This window comes from Theropithecus gelada, chromosome 4, assembly GCF_003255815.1.
Source record: "Theropithecus gelada isolate Dixy chromosome 4, Tgel_1.0, whole genome shotgun sequence".
Classification (NCBI taxonomy): domain Eukaryota; kingdom Metazoa; phylum Chordata; class Mammalia; order Primates; family Cercopithecidae; genus Theropithecus; species Theropithecus gelada.
Window position 1 is genome coordinate 98,462,192 of NC_037671.1, and position 27,998 is coordinate 98,490,189.

Consider the following 27,998-nt stretch of genomic DNA (forward strand, 5'->3'; position numbering starts at 1 on the left):
CATATACACTAATGAGATTCCACACCAATTTTTATTTATATTTTGGGGCCTGAAACAAATCTTATAATCACCTCTTTCAAATTACATTTTATTCCCTTAATGGTGTGGTTTACCCCCACTCCACAAAAACAATTACAACTAACACACTAGAAATATTTTTTTAATAGAACCTCTTAAAGAAGACATTTTCATTAACCAATCCAGACCAAGGATTGTCTCAAAAATTTAATCTGTTAATTTTCTGGTGGTGTTATTTTAGAAAATATTTCATAACCAAACTATACATCTAACTTTTATGTAAGTTTTTGCATTCACATCCTAAATCATGAAAACCCTACCTTATAAAACCTTACCACTCAAGGTAAATACTATATCGCATGTCAAGAAAATAATGAATTCTCTAAATCTGGCACTAAAAGTCTGAAAAACCCAAATATCAAATTATAACACTGATTTATGTACTAATAATCACAAATGTCATGACGGCTTTTAAAAAAACTACAGATTTAACTGATAAGCTTGCAAATTACGGCAGAGTAAATAAAACTGTCAAATACTACTTTTGGCTCTAGTTCATATCTTGCCCAAAAATGTGCATATCATAGCCAACAGAATTTTTCTGTAGAATTTTATTTTGAAAATAATATTTCACTTCAAGATTGATCTAAAAAACATTTTAAGATATGAAAATGTTATACAACTTATCTATTACAAATTAATCAGATAATTCTGTAATTAGGTACACTGTGTTAGCTCGCCTACATAAAAAATATTGCACATTTTCCTTTATTTTGTCTCCAGATGTGATTGATGTCTAGACTATATAGAATTCCAAACTATTTTAAAGTTATTCTGTGAAATGTCACCTTTATAAATATCAGAACTAAATGCACTGTAAACAGCCATTTTGGTAAACATGCATTTATTCACAGTTGATTTATTTCCTTTAGATAAATGTATAACTGCTCAAAATTATATAATAACCTATGTAGAGGTACAAGAGCACACTATACAAATCTATTTCTATCTTCATGTTGAGGAAACACTGATCTTGGCAAAAATCTGGCATGATTTTTAAAATTAACTATTGCTGGTAAGAAGGCATACTTTAAAACTTTTCTGTGGCCTGCACCTGTTTTCTTTTAAAATTAAAATGTAAAAGCATTTGTTTTCAGAGATTCATTTATCACTGAATAAGTGATTACATAAAAAAAAAAAAGGACCCTGAAAGCAACTGAGTTAAAATGCTTTGAGAGCCCCATTCTACTCGTAAGTTATCAATGCCTTAAACTGTTAGACCACTCACTAATCATAATTTTAAGAAACGGACAAAATCAGACAATTTTAATGTCATGAAATTGACACAAACCTGCATAATACAGCATTCCTCCATTAATTTGAGGTCATATTATACTTTAAAAATATAAATAAATATATTGAATCATGAGTCTTATTTCCATAACCCCAAAAAGTGTTTCAAAATGCTTCTAAAACAGAAGTGACTGTAGAATATAGTTCCAGACTTGACTATTAGTGTCAAACACAATCGTTCCTTACAAATAACTCTACTGGTGCACTGGCTTGATTGATTCCAGCAATTTCATTTTACAGGAGTGAACCACACGTTATACACAGAGAATATATTACTTGAAAATCCCCAAAATAGGAAGAAAAGTTTAGAAAGTTGTCAAATACTTCCAAATGAAAAGTAAAGGTCTATTTCTAGCCCTCTTTCATAGCCTTAAAGTTGGAATCTGACAAAAGTCCATGGGTACAATTTACAAACTTTGACAAACTATTAAGTAAAAACCATTTTCTTTGGGGGAGGTGAGAGAAGGTACCTTTAAAACCTGTTATACAAAATTCCAGCTGCCTTTTGATAAAAGTACGTTCCTTAGATTAAAACCATAAAATTAAGGTGCAAGAGTTTAACAAAAATGAACTAAAGAGCTTTATTGACATCACAGTACATTCAAGAATAATTTTAAGAACATTACAGCTGAAAGAGAATGGCATGTTTATAGTCTTATTATGCACTATATTTTTTGAAAAAAATGTAATACAAAGAAATCCTATTAAGTAACTTGGAGCAGCATTGGAAAAAGTACACCTATTTACAGATTAAAAAAAAAAAAGATTCTGGTTTCACCTACACAGCCACAATGTGCCTCTATAATGAGACAAGCCCTTAAAACTCATGGAATTTTTTTAAACAACATCATGGCATTCTTGCCACATCATTCCTCAGCGTTTACGACGGGGAGGGGTTGTTGATCTGAAAAAAAAGGGAAAAGACAAAATTTAAAAATAAAAATGTATTTTAAACTAAAAATCTGCAATTTTAAATAAATAATATTATATAGGATTTCTAACATTTAAGACTATGATTATTTATCAAGTACCAAACTGAGTTTATTAAAGAGAGAGAGAAAGGACACTTTCAACTTTGAATAAATTCAGTCAATTTTTTAAAAAAATCAGACAAAATACTTTAAAAAGTATACTACCTTGATCGGGACTTAGACTTGTGTTTGCGGCTTGCCTTCTTACCAGACCTTTGAGATTTCTCCATGGATCGCGATCGACTATGTTTAGGCTTCTTAGCCTTCTTTTCTTTGCTACTTCCTGGAGACTCAGAACTGCTCCTTCCACTAGAATCAGAGCCTGAATGTTTTTTACTATCTTTGGTAGTACTTTTCTTACTATCTTGTCTAGAATCATGTCTTATGATTTTAACAGATATAGAACCACTCCTAGAGAATGTTCTTTCACTTTCTCGTTTCCTTTTTAATCTATCATCCTGACTACTGAACTTAAAATCTTTTTCTTCCCTTTTTTGTTTCTCTTTTCTTTTATCCTGTTCACGTTCCCTTTCTTTGTCTTTCTTTTTCCTATCTTTATCTATACTTCGACTCCTCTCCTTTTTCCTCTCTTGTTCTTTAGCCTCACCTTTATGCTTATGACTGTTCCCACTAAGATTTCCACGTTGATCATCAATTTTACGCCTATCTCGACTCCTACTGCGACTGGCACGATTGGTTCGTCTATCCCTTGAGCGACTTCTACTTCTACGTCTCTCTCGAGAAGGACTCCGATTTCGTCGTCTTTCTCTTTCAATGCTATTTCTATTAGATCTCCTCCTATCTCTAATCTTTACCCTAGCCCTATTGCTCTCTATTTTAATTCTGCGAGAGTAGCTTCTACTCCTGCTACGTCTAGCTTTGATTGTTGGAGATCTACTCCTACTGTGTCTCTTTTTCCTTTTAGGAGAAGAAGACCGAGAAGAAGTACGACTACTACCTGAGCTAGAACTGTATGAAGAGCTAGAGACAGTACTACTAGTACTACTAGTTCTGCTATTGCTACTGGAACTACCACTACTAGAACTTCCCGACCTACTCCTTCCTTGTTTTTCTTTTTCTTTATGCTCTTTTTTTGGTTCTAAAACTGATGTGGTTTCATTTGGAGTTCTCTTCTTTTCATTAACCACATCACCGTCTGCTTCTCTTGCTTCTAGTAGTGATAAACTATTTTGCTCTTTATGGATAAATTCATTCATCTCTTTTGTAACCCTTTCTGTCTGTTGCTTTTCTTCTGAAACAGAAAAAGACAAAAACACTAAGAAAATGTGAATGTAAAATTCTCATACTACCAAATGTCAAGCTACCAGACTGCAACAACAGAACACCACTTTCAATAGAATTACAATGCAAGCCATATAAGCAATTCAAAATTTTTTAGTAACCACATTAAAAAAGTAAGAAGAAACAACTAAAATAACCTAATATACCAAAAATATTATCATTTCAACACATAATAAATTTTTTAAAATTCTGTTTTCAAGTAAAGCTTTTGAAATCTAGCATGTAATTTATACCTACAACATATGCCTAGCCACATTTCAAGTCCTCTATAGCTTGTAGTTAGTTAAGTTACCCTGCTGGACAGTGTAGCAAAATACAGTATCAAGATGTAGAGGTGCGTGTGAGGCAAGTAGGAAAAGACTTCCCTTTTGTCCAACTAAAGCAAAATTTTAAAGGTAAATATAAGTGGTTTATAGGGAAGTCTTAGCTGCTAACTCTTAATTACCTTTCTTAGATTTTTCAAAGAAGAAATTCTAAGTAAATTTTCTCTTTTGTTATTCCTATTATGTAAAGTATCTTAAGTAAAAAACTTCTAGGTTCTCTATTATCCTTATATATCCTAGCTACAAATTACTTTTCAATAGTCTTACAAATATATTTTTCCCATTTCAAAAGTAATCTTTTTCATTTCAAGAATTTTAACAAGAAATAAAAATACCCTAAATAGCTTGGCTTATAGCCACTGCAATGAATGGCTCCTAAAACAACCAAACAAAAATTCTACTTTAGTTTCAGTTATATCACATGTTATTTATAATATAGCCTTTATTTTATCCTTTGATATTTTTAGGTTGGTTAAAAAATAAAAAGAAATACAAAACTGGACCAAAATTAAGTCTAAAAGGTATACTACACCTTCCATCTGTTTATCATGTAATAGCTGCTGTTCTTTTTCTTTTCTCCAAAAAGCTTCCTGTTTTTGCCGGATTCGATGCCGTAATTCTTCATCATCAGTGTCAGATGACTCAGAGCCTCTGTCACTCCTCTCATCTTCGCTGTCTCCTGATCCATAACCACCCAGTCCACCTGTGTGCATAAAGCTCAGTCTATCATATGAAAAAAGTTATACTATGCACTAAAAACTTTTCAAGGTCTGAGAAGAAAGCTCATTTCTTTTTTCATTGCCTTTTCCCAGAAGAATATGCTTATTCGGGGTGGGGAGAAGTATACATTCAAATGCTTAAGGAGTTCACAGAACCTTCAGGCAAAGGTTACTTAATATCTTATTCTTTCTGGACTATTTCATATCTTTCTCACTGTAAAGGAATCATAATGGGTTTGCTGTACTGTCCATACTAACCAACAAAACTACTTAACAGGGCAGTAACAAAGCCACACTAAGGCTTAATCATGACCCTGAAAGTATTTCTAAAACTAACTTTTATTGTTCAAAGCTTAGAAATCCCTAGAGCTAAGCAATTTTTCCCTGAAAAAATTAGAATACTATAATCTCCCTGGTACAGAAATATTATGGTGCTGAAACTACTCCCCACCCTGAAATGATATAAATAATCATAACAAAAACCACATGGGCATTTGGTTCTACCCACTTCTCTGCGTCCTCACAAAAATTAATTTGAAATGAAGATGTGGAAAAGGCAAATTCAGGCTTTTACAGCCTTGATAATATACCATGCAAATAGTAAATTATGAACACATCACTACTGTTTTACTATAAGATAAACCCTTTCCTCTATATTAAAACTTGACTTGCCACAACACAATCTATGTAAGTTATTAAAAACATTAGTGGATAGGTTCTTCCCTAAGGCATGTATGCAATAATTCTGAAAGTGAGCTTAGATATTATCATGGCTAAATTATGAATTATCAAGTACAAACTATAGGTGTTCATAATTATATATATATATATAAAATGCATATATTGGAGCAATAAGGAAATCTTCCAATATAACTTGCCCCAATAAACTATGAATTAACCATCACATTTATAAATTTCTCACTGTGAATGAGTCAGTCAAAAATATAGGCAAACCTTTTTAGACAGGATGACATAACCCTAAGACCTAGGTTTTTATAAACTGAGTAGGACTAATACAGTTTCAAAACAGAACACGTAGAGAGACAATGTATGTGTGATTTTTCCCTTTAGGCCCTTTCACAAATATGGAAAACACTTACCGAGTCCAGTGAGGGAAGCCAGTGCACTGGACTGTGCCAGCTGTTTTGCAGGAGCTTTGTATCACATCAACAACAGGAACAACATGTTAACACAAATAGCCACGATTTCATAGTCATGAGTCTATGGTATTGTTAAATCTACTACTATTGCTGCTTTTTGGGGAGAGAAGAAACATTAAAAACATAACATTCATTTTAAACCAGTATCATGTCTGGCTTTGAAATTATAACTCTGATGTGAGCTGAAATTGGTTTATAATGAGAAAAAATGTTGACAAGTATATCTGTATGTCTATTTCTGAGATTATGACATGTAACTTTAATTTTTGTTTTCAATACATTTTTTAAGGTGTTACTAAAATATAGGGGTAGGGAATCACTTGCTTCTGTAAGAGATAACTGGTAAACTAAAAACTGAAGGTTGATAATTCAAAATTCATTAGTCAAAATAAACTGTATCAGAAGTCATACAATGCCATGTTATCTATAAAAAAAATCAGGTGAAATAAACTGAACATCAGGAATTTTCCACAATACATTTTAGAGGACAACAGCATGACTGCTAATTTGTACTCATGTAGGTCAGATAAAATAAAAATATTTGTATAGCTTTAATATGGTGTCTACATATCTAATCTTTAAGAGTTAAAACATGCAAGAGAATATTCAAATATCTGGTAGAAATCCAACAAGGACAACAAAAAAAGTCCAAAATAGTCATCAGAACCAAAATACCCCAGGAAAAGCAAAATCAAAAACACCAAAATATACCTTTCGTTGCTTTGCGGTGTGCATCTTTGGCTATGTAATAAATTTCTTCATCTGTGACATCCAGTAGAATTTCTGTCAGGAGCATTTTTGTCAGCAACATCTAAAAAAAAACATTTTATACAGTATTTCTAATGATTATAGCTACCAATAGTGTGACATCTTCAAAAATATTAAAATACAAAGTCATTTTTTTTTTTTCCAGACAGAGTCTCACTCTGTTGCCCAGGTTGGATCATAATGGCGTGATATTGGCTCATTGCAGCCCCCACCTCCTGGGTTCAAGCGATTCTCTTGCCTCAGTCTCCCAAGTGGCTGGAACTGCAGGTGTGCACCACCACACCCAGCTAATTTTTGTATTTTCAGTAGAGATGGGGTTTCACCATGTTGGCCAGGCTGGTCTTAAACTCCTGATCTCAAGTGATCTGCCTGCCTTGGCCTCCCAAAGTGCTGGGATTACAGGCGTGAGCCACCATGCCCAGCCACAAAGCCAATTTATAAAATATTTTTAGACATCAGAGCAGCCATTCCAAGGTATAAAGTATCCTGAATCTTTTTCTGTTAACATCAAAACTTCAAAAAAATTCTACCCTGGGTGCAATGGCTAACGCCTGTAATCCCTAATCCCAGCACTTTGGGAGGCCGAGGTGGGCAGATCACCTGGGGTCAGGTGTTTGAGACCAGCCTGAACAACACGGCGAAACCCTGTCTCTACTAAAAAAATACAAAAAATTAGTCGGGCATGGTGGTGGGCACCTGTAATCCCAACTACTTGGGAGGCTGAGGCAGGAGAACTGCTTGAACCCAGGAAGCAGAGGTTGCAGTTTGCCGAGATCCCACCATTGCACTCTAGCCTGGGCAACAGAGCGAGACTCCGTCTCCAAAAGAAAAAAAAAAAATTCCAAAATCATATGGATCAAAGAAAAAAATATTATGAATGTATCTGTATAGTAGAGACACTGAATTCAAAACACTTTTTTCTTTTTTTCTAAGACAGGGTCTCACTCTGTCACCCAGGATGGAATACAGTGGCACCACCTCAGCTCACTGCAACCTCCGCTTCCCAGGCTCAAACAATCCTCCCACCACCTCCTGAGTTGCTGGGACTACAGGTGCACCTCACTATGCCTGGCTAATTTTTTGTAGAGACAAGGTCTCACTATAGTGCCCAGATTGGTCTTGAACTCCTGGACTCAAGCAATCCCCCTGCCTTGGCCCCCCGTGAAGTACTAGGATTACCCCAGCCTGAAATCAAAACATTTAAAAAAGTCCAAAAGTCCCTATTAATGAAAGTTTCTATAATTGTTTTAAGTTAAAAGGAGCTTCTCTTCAATTAATAATACTGGTCAGCAGTTCTAGTTTCTATTTTTTCCTCTAATATTGTCTCCAAAAAAAAAATTGCAAACAAAATAAATCCGTGTACATAGTAAGAACTTTAACATTCTACCATTTGATACTCTTTCTCCTCTTCAGTCATCTCAGGGTCACTATGATCTTCTTGAGGAACTGGGGATGGACTTCTGGTGACTTTCCCACTACTTGCAGCCTCAACATTTTCAGTGTCTTCTTCTTCCTCATCACTATCCTATAAAAAAATAATAGTATGGTAGTCCAAATTCATGTGTATAATGTAAAATCCTTATCTTACATACAGAAAATCTTAAACCCCAAACTAAAAAGCCTATGAAGCAGAAATATGAGTGAAATTGCTATTTAAATTATATTTATTACAGATTTCATTTGATAATTTAAAAAGCATAACCTGGGAAAAATGTAAGATTACAAGATGGCTTAGGAAAATAAATTATTTTTTCAATTTTCTTTTTCCCTTAGTCAATTTTAAACTTATTTTATAAATACCCAGAAAAACATAATGCCCAGAGACTGATTTAATTATTATCTATTACATATAATGGGCCTGAGAGGCTTATAGAACTTTGGATAAATGGACCATAGACATATTATTCAGTATAACTTTTACAGCTATATATTTAAGCTATTTATCTAAAGTTGCACAACTTAAAATGAAAAATCTCTAATCACATTTTTCAGGGCCAAGTTCTCAGCTGGCCCTGAAACTCAGTAAAACTTGCTTCTTTTTAGCTCCATAATGAAAAGATAAAAACAAGGTCTACTTCAGATTAAACAAATGCCGGCAGTTTGTCTCCTGTCTTTGAATGGTTTTAGGTTTCAAGATCCAGATAGCATGTGACTCTTTCCCTTGTCAGAGAAGTGTCCCCAGTCACTTTTAATAATCCTAGTATGTAAAAGACAAGATGACCACCTAGATACTACTGTGGAAAGACTACCTGAACCAGGGGAAAAATATATGTAACACAATCCCACAGGCATTTGGGAGGAAAGAGGAAGGATAATTTCCAAACAAATTTTTGATGCTTAAAAAAATTTGGAACACCACTATTTCATGTAAGGATTTTTTTTAAAAAAATGAGTGGGCAGAGTGCCTCATGTCTGTAATCCTAGCACTTTGGGGGGCCAAGGTGGGAGAATCACTTGAAGCCAGGAGTTGAAGACCAGTCTGGGCAACACGGTGAAACCCCATCTCTACAAAAAATACAAAAATTAGGTGGGAGTGGTGGTGTGCACCTGTAGTCCTAGCTATGCACTTGGAAGGCTGAGTTGAGAGGACTGATTGAGTCCAGGAGTTCAAGGCTACAGTGAGCTATGATTGTGCAACTGCTCTCCAGCCTGGGCAACAGAGTGAGGCCCTGATCCCCCAACTGCCTAAAAAGACAAAAAGAATAAGCTTCAACAGTGGTTTTCTGTTGTTTCTTATTTTTGTTAATTAACATCTAGAAGAGAAACACAGATTTGGTATATGTCTTTTGGGGAAAATAAAAGTAATTTACGGAATTTAAGCGAAACTAAAGCCTGCCAAAATCTAGTTATTCTGCTCTTCTTGAGACTTATTTCTAAACCACAAAATGGCCGTGGAAGACAGACCAATTTTCTGAGTTGCATACTGGCCAGTGCTGTGGCTATCATACCTGCTGAATAAAAAAGTTCCTAAACCACTCAAGCCATCTAACTGATGATTTAAAGACTTTAAAATGTTGTTATACTTCCAGTGCTCATGTCAAAAACAATAAAAATTATTACATTCTCAGGTATATGTTTAAATGTTCAAAAGAGGGAGATTATATTTCTCTATTACTATTTTAAGGTAGATTTGTTTTATAATCTACCACTAGGGTGTCACCTGTACCATCATGAACGAATACAGATTGTTTATCAAGATTTAGCCAGCTCTCTGGAATGAAATGTTTATAAACTTGTTTTCCATTTTCTCCTTACTGTATCTTCAGTAACACATATATAAAAACATAATCCTCAATACACTTAATGAACGTAATCTTAGGAACATCACTCTAATACTTTCCTATAGACTAAAATAAAATATCTATTTCAGTAAAGTTTTCACACAAACAAGATTATCACATGGCATTTCCTGTTGGGGATTCTACTTACAAATTTACTTCTCTGAGGTAAACGAGGGCCATCCCCTCCTTCAGCATCTTCTGTGGCCTTTTTTTCTTTTTTGGACAATTGTGAACGTTGTTGTTCCATTCTTTCTTTCTCCAATTTCTTCTGCTTTTCACGTTCCATTTTTTCAAGGCCTTCACGGATCCAAGCTGGAAGAGTCCTGCGTTTTACTGCGTCTGTTTCACATGGGAATATACACAAGTCAATTAAGTAAAACATTTCTACAAACTTGTGAGTAAATTTAAAAAATATCCCATTAAATATCAGGTTTTCTTAAATGCCATCACTTTTAATAACAGTAGGGAACACTGCTCTAGTGCTTACAATCTGCCAGGACACCATGAAAGCATGTTAAACCATCATCTAATTTAATCCTTACAAAAGCCCTCAGAGATCACTACTATTACTCCACTTACTTCCACAGGTGAGGAAACTGAGACTCGAAAAAATTAAGTGATTTGCTAGTAAGTTAAAAAAGCTGTAAAGTTAGACTCTTTCTAAAATGTAAAAAATAAAGATTTATTAATAAATGCTCCTGTTCATTAAATACTGAACGATTTAGAACTTTCCGGATATAAAGTGGCATAAATATGTATTTGTCACTTGAAATAGGCTGGCTCTAAAATGGTATTTAAAAATTGAAATTTTCTGCCAGAACACTTAGGGGAAGTGAAATAAGCAGAGGAAAATTAATCTGACAGCAGTGCATCAGATGAACTGAGAGTGGACAGAGACTGAACAATTAGGTTTAAAAGGAGAAGGGCTCATGTATCTGCATAATGTACTGAAATGCCCACAGTGAAGAAAATATCAAAATGATATGGCTAGCATAAATTTGCACTTCATCACAAAATCTGGAATTTAATGTAAAGATTTAAAGAAAATTATTTAAACCTTTTAATATTTTAGCCCAGTATCATTTTTGTGAATTTAAGCTTTATGACCACAAAAAATAAAGTGTCAATTCCTAACACATCAGAGATACTTGAACAATTTTAATAAAATAAGACATCCCTTTTATAAAATGATAAAAAAAAGTCATGCCAATTGTGGTCCACTAAACTAATTAAATAGCTACCAATTTGTGGAGGCTCCTGCTTCACAGGAAGTGCAATAGGTGAACGCTGCCGATCCCTGAATGATGATGGCCTTTCTCTTCGATTCTGGGGAGGTGCTGGAGGTCCTGGAGGTCCTGGTTGCCAATAAGGAGGATGAAATCCACCTTGCGGTGGACCAAAAGCAGCCCCATGCTGAAAGAGTATTGCAGTTTATTTTTTCTTCAAATTAATACAATATACTCTCTGGGACACACGTGTGTTATGAACTGGGACAGTAGAAATCCATGTGTGCAGCACATCCAAGAATTCCATGGCTCTAATATCCACCGATACTTCTATAGTCCCAAGAACCTAGGCTTACTTTTCTTAAGATTTTCTGGCTATGTAAATGCAAAGAGGCTTCTAAAAGCCACCTGATAAGCTACTTTGAAGAAGTATATGAAATTTTTCATTCCAAATCCATTTACAAGCTAATCCTACCAACACTAAGACATCAAATAGATACTAATTTTTCTTTACCTAGACATTTTTGTCAATTTCAACACCCTACTTACAGTGAACAAAAAGTGAACTAAACAATTTAAGGTGTTTCTATAATCTTGCAGATATATTCATTTATAAGCAAAGATAGAAGTTACCGAATCATTAAATATTTTCTGCAATTTTGCTATTTTCAGAGGCTTTTCTAGGCCAGCTGCCAATACAGCTCTTTGTCTTGTTTACATGGGATCTACCACACAAAAGTAGGGTAAGCAGATGTTCCCTGCCATTACATTTCTTCAAACAAGATAAAAACTGTTTTATCTGTATACCAAGTATACAACAAATATCTGAATATTTATTAACGAGAGGATTACCATCTCAAGGTGAATATTATATGTCCATTATCAAATCTACCTTAGAATTCACAAAATAATGATTTTTCTTTCAAAATTTTAAATTATGATAGCAGTTTATAAGTTAATAATTGCAGTCAGTTACTTCAAAATGACAACTAGCACTATAATTTAAGGGTAGAACCTGGCAGAGGGAATAAAGTAAATAAAGCCCAGCATATGACACTATTCCCCACAGAGTTCTATGTCCCTAGGAATGAATTAGATGCTACAGAGGAAATTATATACAATTCCATTAACATGTCATGTCAGAATGGAAAAAAAAAATGACACTAGAAAAACAGTCATAATTCTACATAGCACAAGGAATTACACTTAGGAAAATGATCTATGTTGATGTGTTTTATTCATGTCTTAACCATAAGCTATATTCAATTAGTGTGCATTTTCTAGTCTTTAACATTTAAATATACCATTTTGAAATATAAATTAGAAAACAAAACATCATGTAGCTATTGCACTTACACATTTTTTTCAAAAATTTTCCCTAATGATCTTTTATACCATTTTCCTAATGAAGTAAGAAAATCAGAAAACAAATTCTAACTATTTTAATACTCAAAAATTGATAACTTTTCTGAGACAGAATGTGCTTATTTACACAAGTCTGAAAAGTGAAACACGTATCTTAGGTATTCTTGATGAGACACTTCCAAAGAATGGATTACGTGCACATCTACAATATTAAAGCAACAAAATATCTTTCACCTGATAGTCAAACTGGTTCACTGGCCCCACTGCAAAATTATCGGGTGGTCCACCAAAGTTGTGATTGTTCTGGTTAAATATATGCCTGTTGTCAGGGGCAAATTCCCCACTGTCCTGACTGTTGCTGTCTTCAGAAGGAGGAACAATGTCCATTGGGCCTGGTGTTGGTGGCATCCATGGCTGATCTGGAGGGGGGTGTGGGGGTTGCTGATGCATTCCCCATTCTATTTAAGATTTAGGCATAAAAACATTCAACAGGGGGTTATAACAAAATCAACACAAAATTTTAAGATCTCAAGAAAGATTTTTCAGTAAACATACAGATTTAAAAAACAACTTATGACTTCTTGGTCAAACTCCTTTTGTCTTAAAAATAAGCAATAAACTAAACTGTCATATGTAATTCAAAATGAGCTAATTCCACTCTAATTCATATCCTAACCAAATGCCCAACGTTATTTTTAACAAATGTACCAAAATCCAAAGCACTATTTTTGTTGAATTTTTATATTTTTGTTTAGTAACAACACCACAAAAATAATACCTTGAGGTTTTATATAATTTCTTTCTTACACGAACACATTTATCCTCACAACATCCCTGTGAGGTAGGGAGAAATCAGGTATTATTTTTGCCAATTTCGGGAGGGAAAATTGAGGCACACAGAGGTAAACCACTTGCCCGGGGTCACAAAGTAGAGTGAAACTAAGGGTTAGGGATGCCAGGGGGAGTCATTTAAGAACTTAAACGTAGGAACGAAAGCATTTTCAAATGTGGGGAAATTTCATTTTCAAGAAAGCTAGAAACGAACTACCTCACAGTATCAAAGACTAAAATATTTATATTTTTAAAAGTAATCTGAATTCTCATATTTTTCATTTTAAATGAGGGACTCATTCTGTCACCCACGCTGGAGTGCAGTGGCGTGATCACAGCTCACTGCAGTCTCAATCTCCTAGGCTCAAGCAATCCTCCCACCTCAGCCTCCTGAGTAGCTGGGACTACAGGCACGCGCCTCTATGCCTGGCTAATTATTAAGTTTTTTTTTTTTTTTTTTTTTGTAGAGACAGGGCCTTGCTATGTTGCCCAGGCTGGTCTCAACTGAGGTCTCCATTCTTATAAGGAGAAACAAAAAGTATTAATAGGGAAAGGAGGTTATGACTTCACCATCAGCATACCCAAATGTGAGGCTAATTCCTCCATAGTTTCAAGTGACTATTAAAAAAGAATAACACAAGCCATGGAAGACTGAATTAGCATCAAGAAATCTATATCATACTGTGAAATAAAACAAACAAAAAAGTAAAACACACAAAAACTTATGAAAGATCACTATCTGAAAAAAAAGGGAAGAAAAAGGTAGGCGGATGGTCGGGGCAGAGTATATTTGACAGACTAATTTGTCACACAGTGACACAATTTTTCTTTAATTAGAGGCTAGACATGTTTTACTCTGCCAGTGCTGCTTCTGAAAAGGCCAGAGGTTGCAATAGAGAGACAAAGAATGCTCTCTTCCCTAGATGCCAAGTGAGGTTTCCAGAGTGTTCCCAGCCCCTGTCAGCCTAGGAATGAAGAACCAAGAAATGAATCAAACTGAGTGCCACAATGCTAGCAGAATGAGTACAGAATAATTTTAACCACAAAATGTCAAAGTCAAATCAAATTGAAAACTGCCTATTTTTTAAGAAGCATTAATTTCGGGAAGTCATACTATTAAGCAAATTTAAACATTTAATAATAATCTTCATTTTGTTTTTTAAAAGTCCTAAAATTGTGAAAACATAAACAACAAACCTGGTTGCCACATTCTGTTGAAGTTTGAATCCCCTTGGAAATTCCCATGATTGTTTGGACCAGATTCCATTGTAGACATATCTTGTCCATTTGGCATCATTCCTGGTGGTTGTTCTACCATGCTTTGTTGTCCTGAAGCTTCTCTTTGGGCAATCCAAGCTTGGGCCAATGCAGCCCAGTCAATCTGGCCTAACGTAAATTAACATTGAATTCAACATTCAGAATGTAGGAGCTAAAAGAATAGTGCCTCTATGTAAAACAAGCATCTCAATTATTCCTTAGATCTTAAATATTTCAGACAGAGAGGGTATGAGGGAAATTAGAAAAAAATTTTTTAAATGAGAGATCTTAAATATTAAAGCATACTGTGTCTGAAAGGGTGCTTAACAAATAACCCATATTCAGGCTAAAAAATAATATAACTATTTAACACTTTCAGAAAAGAACTCCACAAGAACACTCTTAACCCATTTCTAATATTAATTCATTTAAAATTTATCCCCTGTATCTTACTTTACTGAGTTTTTAAACGTCATCACCTTTACAAAAAAAAAACCACAAAAATAATCTAATGCTATCATTTCTTTCTTCAACATGTCCTATTTATCTTTCCAGGCCTGCATTCGAGCCTATAGGCCTTGGATGAGTGCAGCTACCTAATTCTGTTTTTCCTCATGGTTGCCCTTCTTTAAGAAAGGCTCCCTTCTCTAGCCAAAACATGACTAGTGTAGTCTGGTTACAACTTCTTAGCCAATCTTTACTCAAAGTTCATTTCCCCACTATCTTGAAGACACTCTTCCCCCAAGATATATTTTTTCAATTTTTAAATTTTTATCTATCTATCTATCTATCTATCTATCTATCTATCTATCCATCCATCCATCCATCCATCCATCCATCCAACCATCCATCCATCCACCCATCTATCCATCCATGATCCATCCATCCATCCATCCATGTAGAGTCCGGGTTATGAGCCTGGCTAATTTTTGTATTTCTGGTAGCGACGGGGTTTCATCATGTTGCCCAGGCTGGCCTCAAACTCCTGAGCTCAAGCAATTTGCCTACCTCAGCTTCCCAAAGTGCTAGGATTACAGGTGTGAGCCACCGCACCTGACCTCTCTTCCAAGTATCTATATTTAACATTTCAAGACCTTTTTAATACTTTTTATTTTGCAAGTCCACTCAAAAATGCATTAAGATCTAATATTAATAAAGTAAACAAAGTAGAATAAGATATGTTTTTCTGCATCTTACTTTAATGAAGATTAAATAGATATTCTCATACAGTTTGAAACACTGGCATAACCCCTATGGGGTTACATGTGGCAATGTGCATCTGAAATTACCATGACTTAACAAACCTAGCTCTTTTCATAAGAAAATAATTGGACAAGTGGATAACGATATGTACACAAGATTACGCTAATTGTTTTAAAAAGTGAAAAGCTACAAATAATAAAACATCCAAAAGTGGCTTTGTTAAATTATGTTACAATCCTATAACAGAATGATACATGGCTATTGAAAAAAGAAATAGCATCAGATTAACCCAGCGAGGGCACAGTAATGTAAGTGGTCTTACAGATGAAACAAAATTGGCCACTAGTTAATAATTGTTAAAGCTACGTAATAAATGGGGGACTCCCTATACTCTTCTACCTTTCTATGTGTGCCTGAAATAGTCCATAGCAAAAATATTTTAAAATGATATAGCATACCATCCAGTTCAATATGATATACAACTTTAAGAGAATTCACATAAGTGTGTTCTTCATAAGCAACATATTTTAGGCTTTTCTCTTTCTTTAGAAAAACAAGGACTAAATCAGTTTAAAAAATGTAAAATCATCAAAAAGCTTTCTATCTTTTGAGAGTCTTCCAAAGGGAAGTCCATTTCCTGCTATATAAGCTACGGCAAGGCTATTTATGAGAACATTAAATTCTGACCATAAAATGGTCCAATACACCAATCTTAATTCCATATCCCTTAACCCTATCATGTGTCTTCTACCCATTTACACATATCCAACCCCGCCCTTTCAAATTCAATTGGTTTCCTTACTTGGATCCTGTTGGTGCTGGAATGACTGCATCCATTGTTGCTGGTTCAAGGGCCACTGCTGCCAAGGCTGTCCTCCTTGATCCCACATCCCTTCTTTTAAAATATACTTGATTTTCTATCTTCAATAAATTAAACATAGTTTAAAAACTATAGTGAGTTATTTAATCTTAAAACCTCACATCAGAAATTATTTTATGATGATACATTTTTTTCATCAGAGGTCTAAAATTCTTGTCAATAGCTTGCCAGAGGCAACTAGAATTTTTAGGGTACCGAACGAGAGGTAGAAAATTTTATGTTAATGCTGGTCTCAGTATTTGATGGCAAGCATAACAATGAATTTAGCTCAAAAAAGACTTAAAAAAAAAACTCCATTTTTTGTACAATATAAATTTCTGGACAATTATTTTGAAGAATGTAGGAAAAAAGTGATTTCATTTCTCCCCAATCAAGATTCCTTTAAGATAGTAACCAAACAGCTTCAGCTGAGGAAGAAAAATTCTTCCTCATAAGTAATTACAGCTAATAAAAATGAAAAATGCAGAATATAATTAGAAAACTATCATATTGCCAAAAGTAATAAAATATTAATTCAGGAAACCTTACAAAAAAAGTTGATGAGAAATCAGAAATTCAAAGGTTGCCAAAATACCACCCCTACAGATTATTAGGTGTCTATTATGCTCACAGAATCACTAAGAATTCTCATAATAAATATTTAACTGAGTCCAACTGGGCTTTTGGATTTTACTTACAATATAAAGCAATTTTACAGAATAAAGAAATGAGATAAACTGTATAAATCCAGAAAGTAAGACAGCCTCCAAGACCTGGTTTCTTAACATATAAATAGCATGGAAAAGATGGGAGGGAAGGTACTTTATGTTAATAACTATTAAATCTAGGAGATGGTATGGGGGGGAATCATCACACTAGCTCAACTTTTCTGTAAGCTAGTCTGAAAACATTTCTAATAAAAGGTTTACAAGTCTTACAAGTCTAATATCTTTGTACTTTATCAAATACTGATACACAACCCTGTTCAAGAACCAGTGACTCACACAACCAGGGCATGGTTTCCTCTTTATTTTTGTATCCCAAGGCTTAGCTCATAGCAGGCATTTAATAAATGTTTACTAAATGAATCCTTCTAGACTGATCCTTTCCTGTATGCTAAAAACAAGATAAAAGCAAGCCTTTGTATTGCAGGATCACAAAAAGTAGGCAAGTTGGATAACAATAAAATAGAGACATTAACTCTAATAGGACAACTGGAGATTACAATTCAGGCCTTTAAAAGTTTCCAACTCCAGTCTTCGCAGCATTCCCAGAATGCCATACAGGTCTGCAGCAGATCCTAATCCCTCAAATGAAAAACACTGTGGATTATGGGGGGTGTATTTCTTTTGTTACCTTGATTTCCTTATGAGTCAAATGTACCCATCTTCAAGTTACACTAATCAATTACAACAGCATTATTAGAATATGGCAAAATAGGCACTAGATAGCACAAATGAGGCCAACAACTGGTTTGGGTATCAGTTCCAAGTTAAATATATTTCTTTTTCTAACTCCTCTTCAGTGTTTCCTTCTTCCTCCTCTTTGTGTCCTCTCCAGTTTCCCAAGTACACCTTTAGAGCCCTTTAAGGTTAAATAGGTTATCAGAGCCCTTGAAAACTAATTTCACTTACAACTTTAATTGTAAACTAGTTCAACCATTATGGAAAACAGTATGGCGATTCCTCAAGGATCTAGAACTAGATGTACCATATGACCCAGCCATCCCATTACTGGGTATATACCCAAAGGATTATAAATTATGCTGCTATAAAGACACATGCACACGTATGTTTATTGCAGCACTATTCACAATAGCAAAGACTTGGAATCAACCCAAATGTCCATCAGTGACAGATTGGATCAAGAAAATGTGGCACATATACACCATGGAATACTATGCAGCCATAAAAAAGGATGAGTTTGTGTCCTTTGTAGGGACATGGATGCAGCTGGAAACCATCATTCTTAGCAAACTATCACAAGAACAGAAAACCAAACACCGCATGTTCTCACTCATAGGTGGGAACTGAACAATGAGATCACTTGGACTCGGGAAGGGGAACATCACACACCGGGGCCTATCATGGGGAGGGGGGAGGGAGGAGGGATTGCATTGGGAGTTATACCTGATGTAAATGACGAGTTGATGGGTGCAGCACACCAACAAGGCACAAGTATACATATGTAACAAACCTGCACGTTATGCACACGTACCCTACAACTTAATATAATAATAATAAATAAATTAAAAAAAAAAAAAAAAAAAAAGAGTTAACAAATAAATAGGAAACACCAAGAAGACACACCAACTGCTATTTAAACTGACCTCAGAGGTTCACCTTCTGTTTAAAACTTAGGTTGATTCACACTACAGCTTCGAAGCATAGCAGCAAGATTATGTATGCCCTAGGGGGAAAAAAAAGTAGATGTCTGCTTATAGATTATCATGATTTGCATTAAAATAAATTCTAGAGATGCAACATAAGTGTGACCATCTCCAAGTTAGTCACTTTTCCTTGCATTAACTTTATAATGGGGAATTATTTTATAATAATAAAGTTAAGGAAAAGAGATACACCAGAAATGAAGAGGCAAAGCATTTTAACATCTTATTTCTTTCCAAGTATCTTTTATTTACTTGAACAATTCCTCCATAATAAAAAACAATGTCAAACAATTTAGAGATTGAGAAAAAATGAACAACAAACATTTGAAATGAAGATCTCATCCACCTGTTATTAACTTAGATGATACAATAAGGTAATAAAATGTATTAATTTAAATTTTCCTATAGAATTCTATGTTTAGAAATTAACACTAGCAAGGAGAGAAGAGTTTGTTCCTGAAATGGTTTAGTTTCCTTTTTATTCAATCAACAGCTTTTACAGTTCACAGAAAGACAAACGTATTCATCTTTTTATCTTCAATAAGGTACAAGAAAGCATCTTGAACATAGCAGACACTAAACAAACAAGCAGTGTCTAGCTATTACTTTCTGTTTAAAGGCTAATGATGAGGAAGCTGTTAACTTCTACTTATGAAAATCAAAAAGCTTGCTGTGCTTTCCAACGCTTTAACAGCTTATCAGAGTTCAATGCATAATTTTCCTATCTTAAATTGTAAACCCATATAATATAGACATTATCAACAGCTCTATAAAGTGCCTACTGAAACTGAAAATGTGCACTTACTAAAACTATTTAAATGATGAAAATGATGTATAATGACTCCCTACCATCATTCCCAATCCATAAATTTACTTTTCCAGAAATTACTCTAAATAAAGGTTGTTCTTACTCATGTTTAATGGTTGTCATGGACAACTTTTTTAGTTCCCCTTTTAAGTTTTCTGGTCACCACCTGTCACCTAGACTTCAGAGCACAGGCTCTGGTTCTGGATGCCTACCTACATCTGTTTGTTAGTGGTGTGAACATGAGTAAGTTATGCTCTAACCCTTGGTTTTCCAATCTGTAAAACAGAAGACCTAAATGTCTACACCCCAAAGGATTATTGTGAGGATTAAATAAAAAACACATAAAAACTAAGCATTGGAAGTTTCAATTTGTGGTGATTAATATCAATACTAGAGCTTTCTCACCATCACTTTTGGTAGCACTCTTCAAGTTAACAACTATTACGGGGTTTAAAAAAAAAGGTGATCGGCCAAGCGCAGTAGCTCACGCATGTAATCCCAGCACTTTGGGAGGCCAAGGCGGGTGGATTACCTGAGGTCAGGTGTTCAGGACCAGCCTAGCCAACATGGTGAAACCTTGTCTCTACTAAAAACCACAAAAATTAGCCAGGCGTGGTCGTGGGTGCCTGTAATCCCAGCTACTTAGGAGGCTGAGACAGGAGAATTGCTTGAATCTGGGAGGCGGAGGTTGCAGTGAGCTGAGATCCTGCCATTGCACTCCAGCCTGGGCAACAAGAGAGAAACACCGTCTCAAAAAACAAAAAGTGTCATCAAGCCAATCCACTTCTGCTCAACTCCATTTCTTCTCCAGAAGCAAATCTAAAACTTACAGAGGTTTCACCTTATCTTTGAAAGAATTCTTTAGTCTAAATTTGTCTTCCTATTTCATAGGTTGAAGCTTTTATTGTTATAATTATTATTATTATTTTTTTTGAAAGGGAGTCTTGCTCTGTCACCCAGGCTGGAGTGCAGTGGCGTGATCTGGGCTCACTGCAACCTCCACCTCCTGGGTTCAAGCGATTCTCCCGCCTCAGCCTCCTGAGTAGCTGGGATTACAAGTGCCCACCACCAAGCCTGGCTAATTTTTGTATTTTAGTAGAGACGGGGTTTCACTATGTAGGTCAAGCTGGTCTCAAACTTCTGACCTCAAATGATCTGCCCCTCTTGGCCTCCCAAAGTGCTGGGATTATAGGTGTTACCACTGCACCCGGCTAAAGCTTTTATTTAAAAAAAAAAAAAAAAAAAGTTTTCCTATGCACAGAGGTTTTAATTTGCATATTTTCAAAAGTTTGATTTGTATCACTTATAATTATTTTTCTGTATGTTTAAAACAGCCATTTCTACTTTTGCTATATTTTTAGAAGCTGTTCTTCCCCAAAGTTTTAATGGAAGCTACTATTCAAGCAATACAATGTTTGGGACACTTAAGCTGAGAAAAATAGAAAAAAGATGTGAAATTGGGAAAAGCAGAGCAGAATAAAAAAACAGTAAAGAAGGTGATGGTAAGTTAAGGAAGTTAGAAGTTAGGGGCTCTTTATTAAAGTGCTTTAATTAAGTCTGGAGTTGAGAAACTTGATTTAGTTATAGAGGATGACTACTGGATGAGGGCATAGGTGGAACACCAAATGGTTAGTCTTTTAAAAGACAATTTACCGGCTGGGCACGGTGGCTCACGCCTGTAATCCTAGCACTTCGGAAGGCCGAGGCGGGTGGATTACCTGAGGTCAGGAGTTCAGGACCAGCCTGGTTAACATGGTGAAACCCGTCTCTACTAAAAACACAAAAAAATTAGCTGGGCATGGTGGCATGGGTCTGTAGTCCCAGCTACTCGGGAGGCTGAGGTAGGAGAATCACTTGAATTCGGGAGGTGGAAGTAGCAGTGAGCCGAGATCGCACCACTGCACTCCAGCCTGGGGACCAGAGCAGGACTCCGCCTCAGAAAAAAAAAAAAAAAAAAGACAATTTGCCATTACGGCATCTTAACAGAACTGTATGTGCGCATCCCTCTGACCCAGCAATTCCACTGCAGGGTCCTAAACCATGAATGTGAATATTCATACCATAATTCAAAAATCAGCAGCATATTGTGTAACAGTAAACACCTGGTTTCAGTGACATGAAATTAAAGGCAAGTTAAATCAGAGTGAGCCATACAGTAAATTCCTATTCAGTCATTAAAATGAATAAGGTAGATTTCTACTTCTACATACCGATATGTATTACTGTACAAACTGCATTAAGTGCAAAAAAAGGGACTACAATCTGTCCCTTTTCTACAAAATTTTAATATTAAGTCCAAATTTCATTTTCATGACCAGAGTTACCTGTTTTGGATAAGATTATCAAAATTTACTCTAAATCCTGTAAGAAAATGAGACAGAGGACATTTGCCCAATGTCTCACAGTTGAAGAAGTTTGTGTAATTTTTACTGCCTGTACTAGTCATTATGGACTGTGTTCATTAGCTTCATTTGGTTCTTTATATCTTTAAAAAATCTGTATTTTTTCTAAAAATATATATTCACAGAATAAACTAATTCAAAGAATACAGAAAGATATAAAATAAAGATTAAAATTATCTGATTCCTATTTCCAGTTCCTAGAGCTTAACAGTTTTGAGATGATTTTGTAATTTAGTAATTTTCTCTACATAACTGCATTTTTTTTTTCCCAAGGCGGAGTCTTGCTCTTTCGCCCAGGCTGGAGTACAGTGGCGTGATCGCGGCTCACTGCAAGCTCTGCCTCCCAGGCCCAGCCTCCCGAATAGCTGGGACTACAGGTGCCCGCTACCATGCCCAGCTAATTTTTTATGTTCAGTGGAGACAGGGTTTCACCGTGTTAGCCAGGATGGTCCTCAATCTCCTGACCTTGTGATCCGCCCGCCTCGGTCTCCCAAAGTGCTGGGATTACAGGCGTGAGCCACTGCACCAGGCCCATAACTGCATTCTTAAAAAGAAAAGGCCTCAAGCGGCATCATTTTTCATGCATTGGGCAAATGTCCTCTGTCTCATTTTCTTACAGGATTTAGAGCAAATTTTGATAATCTTATCCAAAACAGGTAACTCTGGTCATGAAAACGAAATGTGGACTTACGTTAAAATTTTGTAGACAAGGGACAGATTGTAGTAAAGACTTGGTATAAAACTAGGAAATACTTAAACTTTTATATATGTTTCAGCACATAGCACAATGCTTGATAAGGAGTTTCATTAACTATTTTTTAATTAAAGAGTAAGATTACAAGTGATTTTATGGCAAGGATTCAGGAACGCTACTCTTTCTTCCTTCATCTTCACTACTAACAAATCTAACAAACGCAAAACCTAGAAAACAGAAGGAATACACGGCACAACACACAGTAATCAATGGATACATATTTTAAAATTTCACTATGGTTTAACGAAATAACATAACCTTGTACCATTAAAAATGACATTTACAAGTTGGTTTAAAAGTGATTTGGAAAATGCTGATAATTTAAAGATGGGCATTTGCTACCCTGTTCTTTTCCACTGTTTGAAAGCTTCCATTTAATAAGTTAAAGATGATATACAATACTTTTTATAGAGGGTCTACATTAAATTTTCATGTTTTTGTCTTGGCTCAAACAAGAATCTTCTTTAGGGAAGAGAAAACATTTTATAATAATTTAAATTCTCCATAATGTTTTGTCCATATTAAGTGGTTAAATATTTATAATTCACTGAAATATTAGCAAGTAAATACATTAATGTTCAACCATGAAAATGACATTCCAATACTGCTACTGTGATTTTATAACATCAAAAATTGATACCAATTTATTCACTCTTCCTTTAGATTTAATTTTAAAGTTTGTTAGGCTTGAGTTTTCAAGTTCGGAGAAATCTGATTAGTGATGGGCAAGGCTGCAAGACTTTCCTAAGAGTTATTTCCCTTTATGGAGTAAAGTTAACTGCTATTTCCTTGGAAAACAAATGGGGTCTGGGAAGAACAGAAAGATGAAAACCAAGGTTTGTATCAGATCATCAAAACCATCACACACTGCTGCAAAAAAAATCGAGTGATAGCTATCACCAGTGTTATGGAATGAACTGTGTCCCCGTCCAACAGATACACCGAAGTCCTAACTCCTGATACTTGTGAATATGTCCTTATTTGGAAATAGGGTCTTTGCAGATGTATTCAAATTACAATGAGTTCACATTTGATTAGGGGGGACCTTATTAAAAAAGAAACATAGACACTTACAGGGACAATGTAACATGACCACAGTGGTACAGATTGGAGTAGATGGCTCTAAAAGCCAAGGAACATCAAGGATTGACAAGAACTACCAAAAGCTAGGAAAAGACAAGAATCCCCCACAAAGCCATTAGAGAGCATGGCCCTACCAAAAGCTCAGTTTTACACTGTTAGCCTTCCGAACTGTGGAAGAATAAATTTCTACTGTTTGAAACCAGCCAGTTTGTGATAATTTGCTACAGTATCCCTAGAAAACTAATACAACCAGAAATGGCCATCATCTATTTTATCCTCTTCTTAAATGGATCTGTATTAGAACTTCATTGCTTTGCGGTCCTAAAACGACTTGTTTAAATAACAATCACTTATTTATTTTTGAGACAGTCTCACTCTGTTGCTCAGGCTGGAATGCAGCAGCGTGATCTCAGCTTATGGCAACCTCCACCTCCCAGGTTCAAGCAATTCTCATGCCTCAGCCTCCCGAGTAGCTGAGACTACAGGTGCACGACACCGCGCCAGGATAATGTTTGTATTTTTAGTAGGGATGGAGTTTCGCCACGTTGCCCAGGCTATCCTCGAACTTCTGGCCTCAATGATCCATCCTCCTCGGCCTCCCAAAGTGCTGGGACTACAAGCATGAGCCACCCTGCGTGGCCAAAGTGACAATCATTAATATTTACAAAAGTCACTCAAAGACTGTGAAAGAGATGGATGAGAATTAAAATGTGGTATTTTAAAGTCCTTGAGCATCAACTACAAAATCAGAGAGCTACAGAAACACATCTATCATTTGATGCATAGTATGAAATATTTCTCAAATCAACCACAAAGCTGAGAAGCCAGAAAATACAAAAATTCTCTTCGCCCCTGACATTTCAGTCTCACATATGAGTTGACTGACCTCAAAGTCAAAAAAGAATTTATTTGTTTAATTCAGATTAGGTGGAAATGGCACTGGTAAAGCTTAATCTTGTAATCATTTGAAATATGGAAAACAGAATTTTTGCTACTTTTAAGTGACACGCATTTTAGTATATACTGAAATATTTGCAGCTTGTAGCTCAAAAGACATATTTTTTAAAGTGGAGGCCAAGGATGGCAGCTCATGCCTGTACACCCAGCACTTTGGGAGGCCAAGGTGGGTGGATCACTTGAGGACAGGAGTTCAAGAGCAGCCTGGCCAACATGGCGAAACCTCCACTCTACTGAAAATACAAAAATTAGCCGGGCATGGTGGGGCATGCCTGTAGTCCCGGCTACTTAGCAGGCTGAGGCAGGACAATCACTTGAACCCAGGAGGCGGGGGTTGCAGTGAGCCAAGACTGTGCCACCACTGCACTCCAGCCTGAGCAACAGAGTGACACTCTGTCTCAAAAACAAAACAAAAAAAACTTTGCAGAATTGGATAGTTGGTTATAAATAACCCCCTCCCAAATACCAATAATTTAAAAATAAATGTAGAGAGAGAGCCCAAAATGACATCCTAGTAGCAATGAGCACACCTAGGCACTAGAACTTGGTTTTAATACCGTTCTTCAAAAAAAGGAATCAGGGATCCTTAAATAAATAGCTGATTCTAGGACTGCGACAGGAAATGTAAAAGATGAGTCTGGAGCATGTATACTGCCAGAAAGTAATAAAGTGCTAAAAAAAAAAAAATTGATAGGAGCACATCAAAGGAGAACAGTAGACAACTCAAAGAGCTGCCAATGGCCAAAGCTGGAACAATTTCAGCAACAAAATAAAGAAGTACTGGATTATAATACAAGTTATGTAATAAACATCCACAGGCCCATAATGATATGATAAAATAAATTAACTAATAAATGGCAGGGAAGAGACAAATCTCCCACAGAGAATTCCAAATAAATTATGTAAATATTCCACCCTGAAGAAGAGCATAACTCTCCATTCAGTAAGCGTGGGCTCTGCAAAATGACTTCCTTCCAAAGAGAACAGTACAAAAATGGGTGGGGGAAGTAACTATACAGTGGAAAATCTAACAAACACTACTCCAGAAGGGTGATCAAGGTCAATAACAATGTGATAAGTAACTTTGATAGTATCTATCCTTGATAGCATGTGCTGAAAAGGGCATCTTACCTCTGCGATCTTCTCCTGACACAGTCCGTAAAGCCATTTTAATCATGAGAAAAATGTCTGGCAAATTCCAAAAGCAGGGCACCCTACAATGTACCTGACCCATACTCCTCAAAAATGTCAAGGTCACTGTATTAATTTGGTATGCTTGCCATAACAAAGTACCAAAGACTGGGTGGCTTAAGCAATAGAAATTTATTTCCTCACTGTTCTGGAGGCGTACAGTCTAATACCTATGGGGTTGATTTCATTCTGAGGCCTCTCTCTTTGGCTTGTGGATGGTTGTCTTCCCCCCTACGTCTTCACATCGTCATCCCTCTGTGTCCTACTCTCTTAAGGAGAGCAGTTATTAATATATTGGGTTAAGGTCCACCCTAGTAACCTCATCTTCTTTAAAGACCCTCTCTCCAAATACAGTCACGTTCTGGGGTATTGAGGTAGGGACTTCAAGATAAGAATTTTAGAAGGGCACAATTCAGCCCTTAACAGTCATCAAAAACAAAGAAAGCCTGAGAAACTGTCACAGCCAAGAATATACAGCCTAAGAATATACAACTAAATGTAATGTAATATCCTAGCTGGGATCCTGGAACAGAAAAAGGACTTTAGATAAAATGTGAGGAAGTAGGAATAAACTATGGATCTTAGTTAATAATTTATCATTACTAGTTCATTAGTTGCAACAAATGTACCATACTAATATCTATTAATAAGAGAAACTGTGTGTGTAGTGGGGACGTCCTACGTGCTCAACGTAAACAAAAACTGTTCTAAAACATAAAGTCTTTTAGTAAGTTAAAAAAAAAACCTCTCTCAAGAACATCTTTAAAGAACTGTTTCATTTTCTCTATAAGCCCTTTGACACTTTGCAAAAAACTTCCACAAGCAAATCTTTAGTAGTTTGGTTTCTGTTGGTTTTGCCCTGCTGCACTCAAATGAGGAATTCCAAGTTTATTTTGTTTTATTTGGGGGCAGGAGGAAGTAAAAAGATGTAAAAGATTAATGTTGAATTAAAATCTTAAGCTAGAATGTTAATTTAACAACCCACGAACAAATTTGTCTAGTGCTTAATTTGTTCAGATGACGATACCATCCCCCACAGGGTAAAAAACTGAATTATCGAATACTATCTGTTTCTTTATTGAAGCTTAACACATACAATATCCATCATTAGGTAAGAACACCCGAAAAACACAAACTAAGGAACCGCGCCTGCGTAGTCGGAGCCTCAAAGGGTATAAGCTCCAGGTCGGGAGCCCCCGTCTCCTCCGCCCCCCGAACCCCCTCCCCACAAGGGGGTTCCCACTGCGCACGCGCAGTGTTTAACGGCCGGTCAGGAACCCAACAATTTTAGTCTCTTCCCGTCCGAGAGAAAACTCTGTTAGAAGATAGGGCCGTGAGCACTCTCTTTAACAGGGACATTTCCTTTTCAGCGAAAGTACCGCTCTGATTTACCAAGTCTGGCGGGCTGCACCGCTTTAAAGGAATGAGGTTCCAGCGGTCGCGCCAAGCAGCGTACGTAGCCTATTTTAAGTTACGCTACCGTCGCCACAGACACTAAGAGGGTTGTAATGGTCCGGCAAGTGCCCACGTGTAATTGTTCTCCATCACTTACCTACTCTAGTTCGGGAACACCCTTGTCGCCGCCGTTCCGGTAATACCTCTCCAACGCTTTCGATGCTTCTACTTCTTCGGGAACAAGACAAGATGGCGCCCGATTTGTCTCACCCGGAAGTAAAGAATAATAACATCCGTTCGTCATCTGAAGCCATACCATCTCTCATCCAGGTTTGTGAACACGTGATTGTGCCGATTGACATGTTACGGCGCCATTTTTATTA

General features: G+C 36.1%; 1 protein-coding gene across 10 annotated transcripts; it reads right to left on the reverse strand.

The window, feature by feature from the left end:
• Positions 1-14: 14 nt before the first annotated feature.
• On the reverse strand, positions 15-27,903 carry PNISR (PNN interacting serine and arginine rich protein). 10 transcript variants are annotated; one of them, XM_025381511.1, is made up of 14 exons: positions 27,773-27,900; positions 18,966-19,045; positions 17,575-17,752; positions 16,580-16,698; positions 14,515-14,703; positions 12,721-12,944; positions 11,137-11,308; positions 10,044-10,234; positions 8,002-8,139; positions 6,558-6,657; positions 5,787-5,840; positions 4,500-4,670; positions 2,508-3,594; positions 612-2,275 (listed from the first exon to the last, which is right to left on the reverse strand). In XM_025381511.1, exons 4-14 carry the CDS (start codon positions 16,665-16,667, stop codon positions 2,245-2,247), a joined length of 2,445 nt encoding a protein of 814 aa, XP_025237296.1. In that variant the 5' UTR covers positions 16,668-16,698; positions 17,575-17,752; positions 18,966-19,045; positions 27,773-27,900; the 3' UTR covers positions 612-2,244. The 10 variants fall into 10 exon arrangements, with proteins under 10 accessions (XP_025237298.1, XP_025237295.1, XP_025237293.1 ...); XM_025381510.1 differs by lacking the exon at positions 17,575-17,752 and having other exon boundaries at positions 18-2,275; positions 16,580-16,694; positions 27,773-27,903; XM_025381508.1 differs by lacking the exon at positions 17,575-17,752 and having other exon boundaries at positions 18-2,275; positions 27,773-27,903.
• Positions 27,904-27,998: the final 95 nt, after the last annotated feature.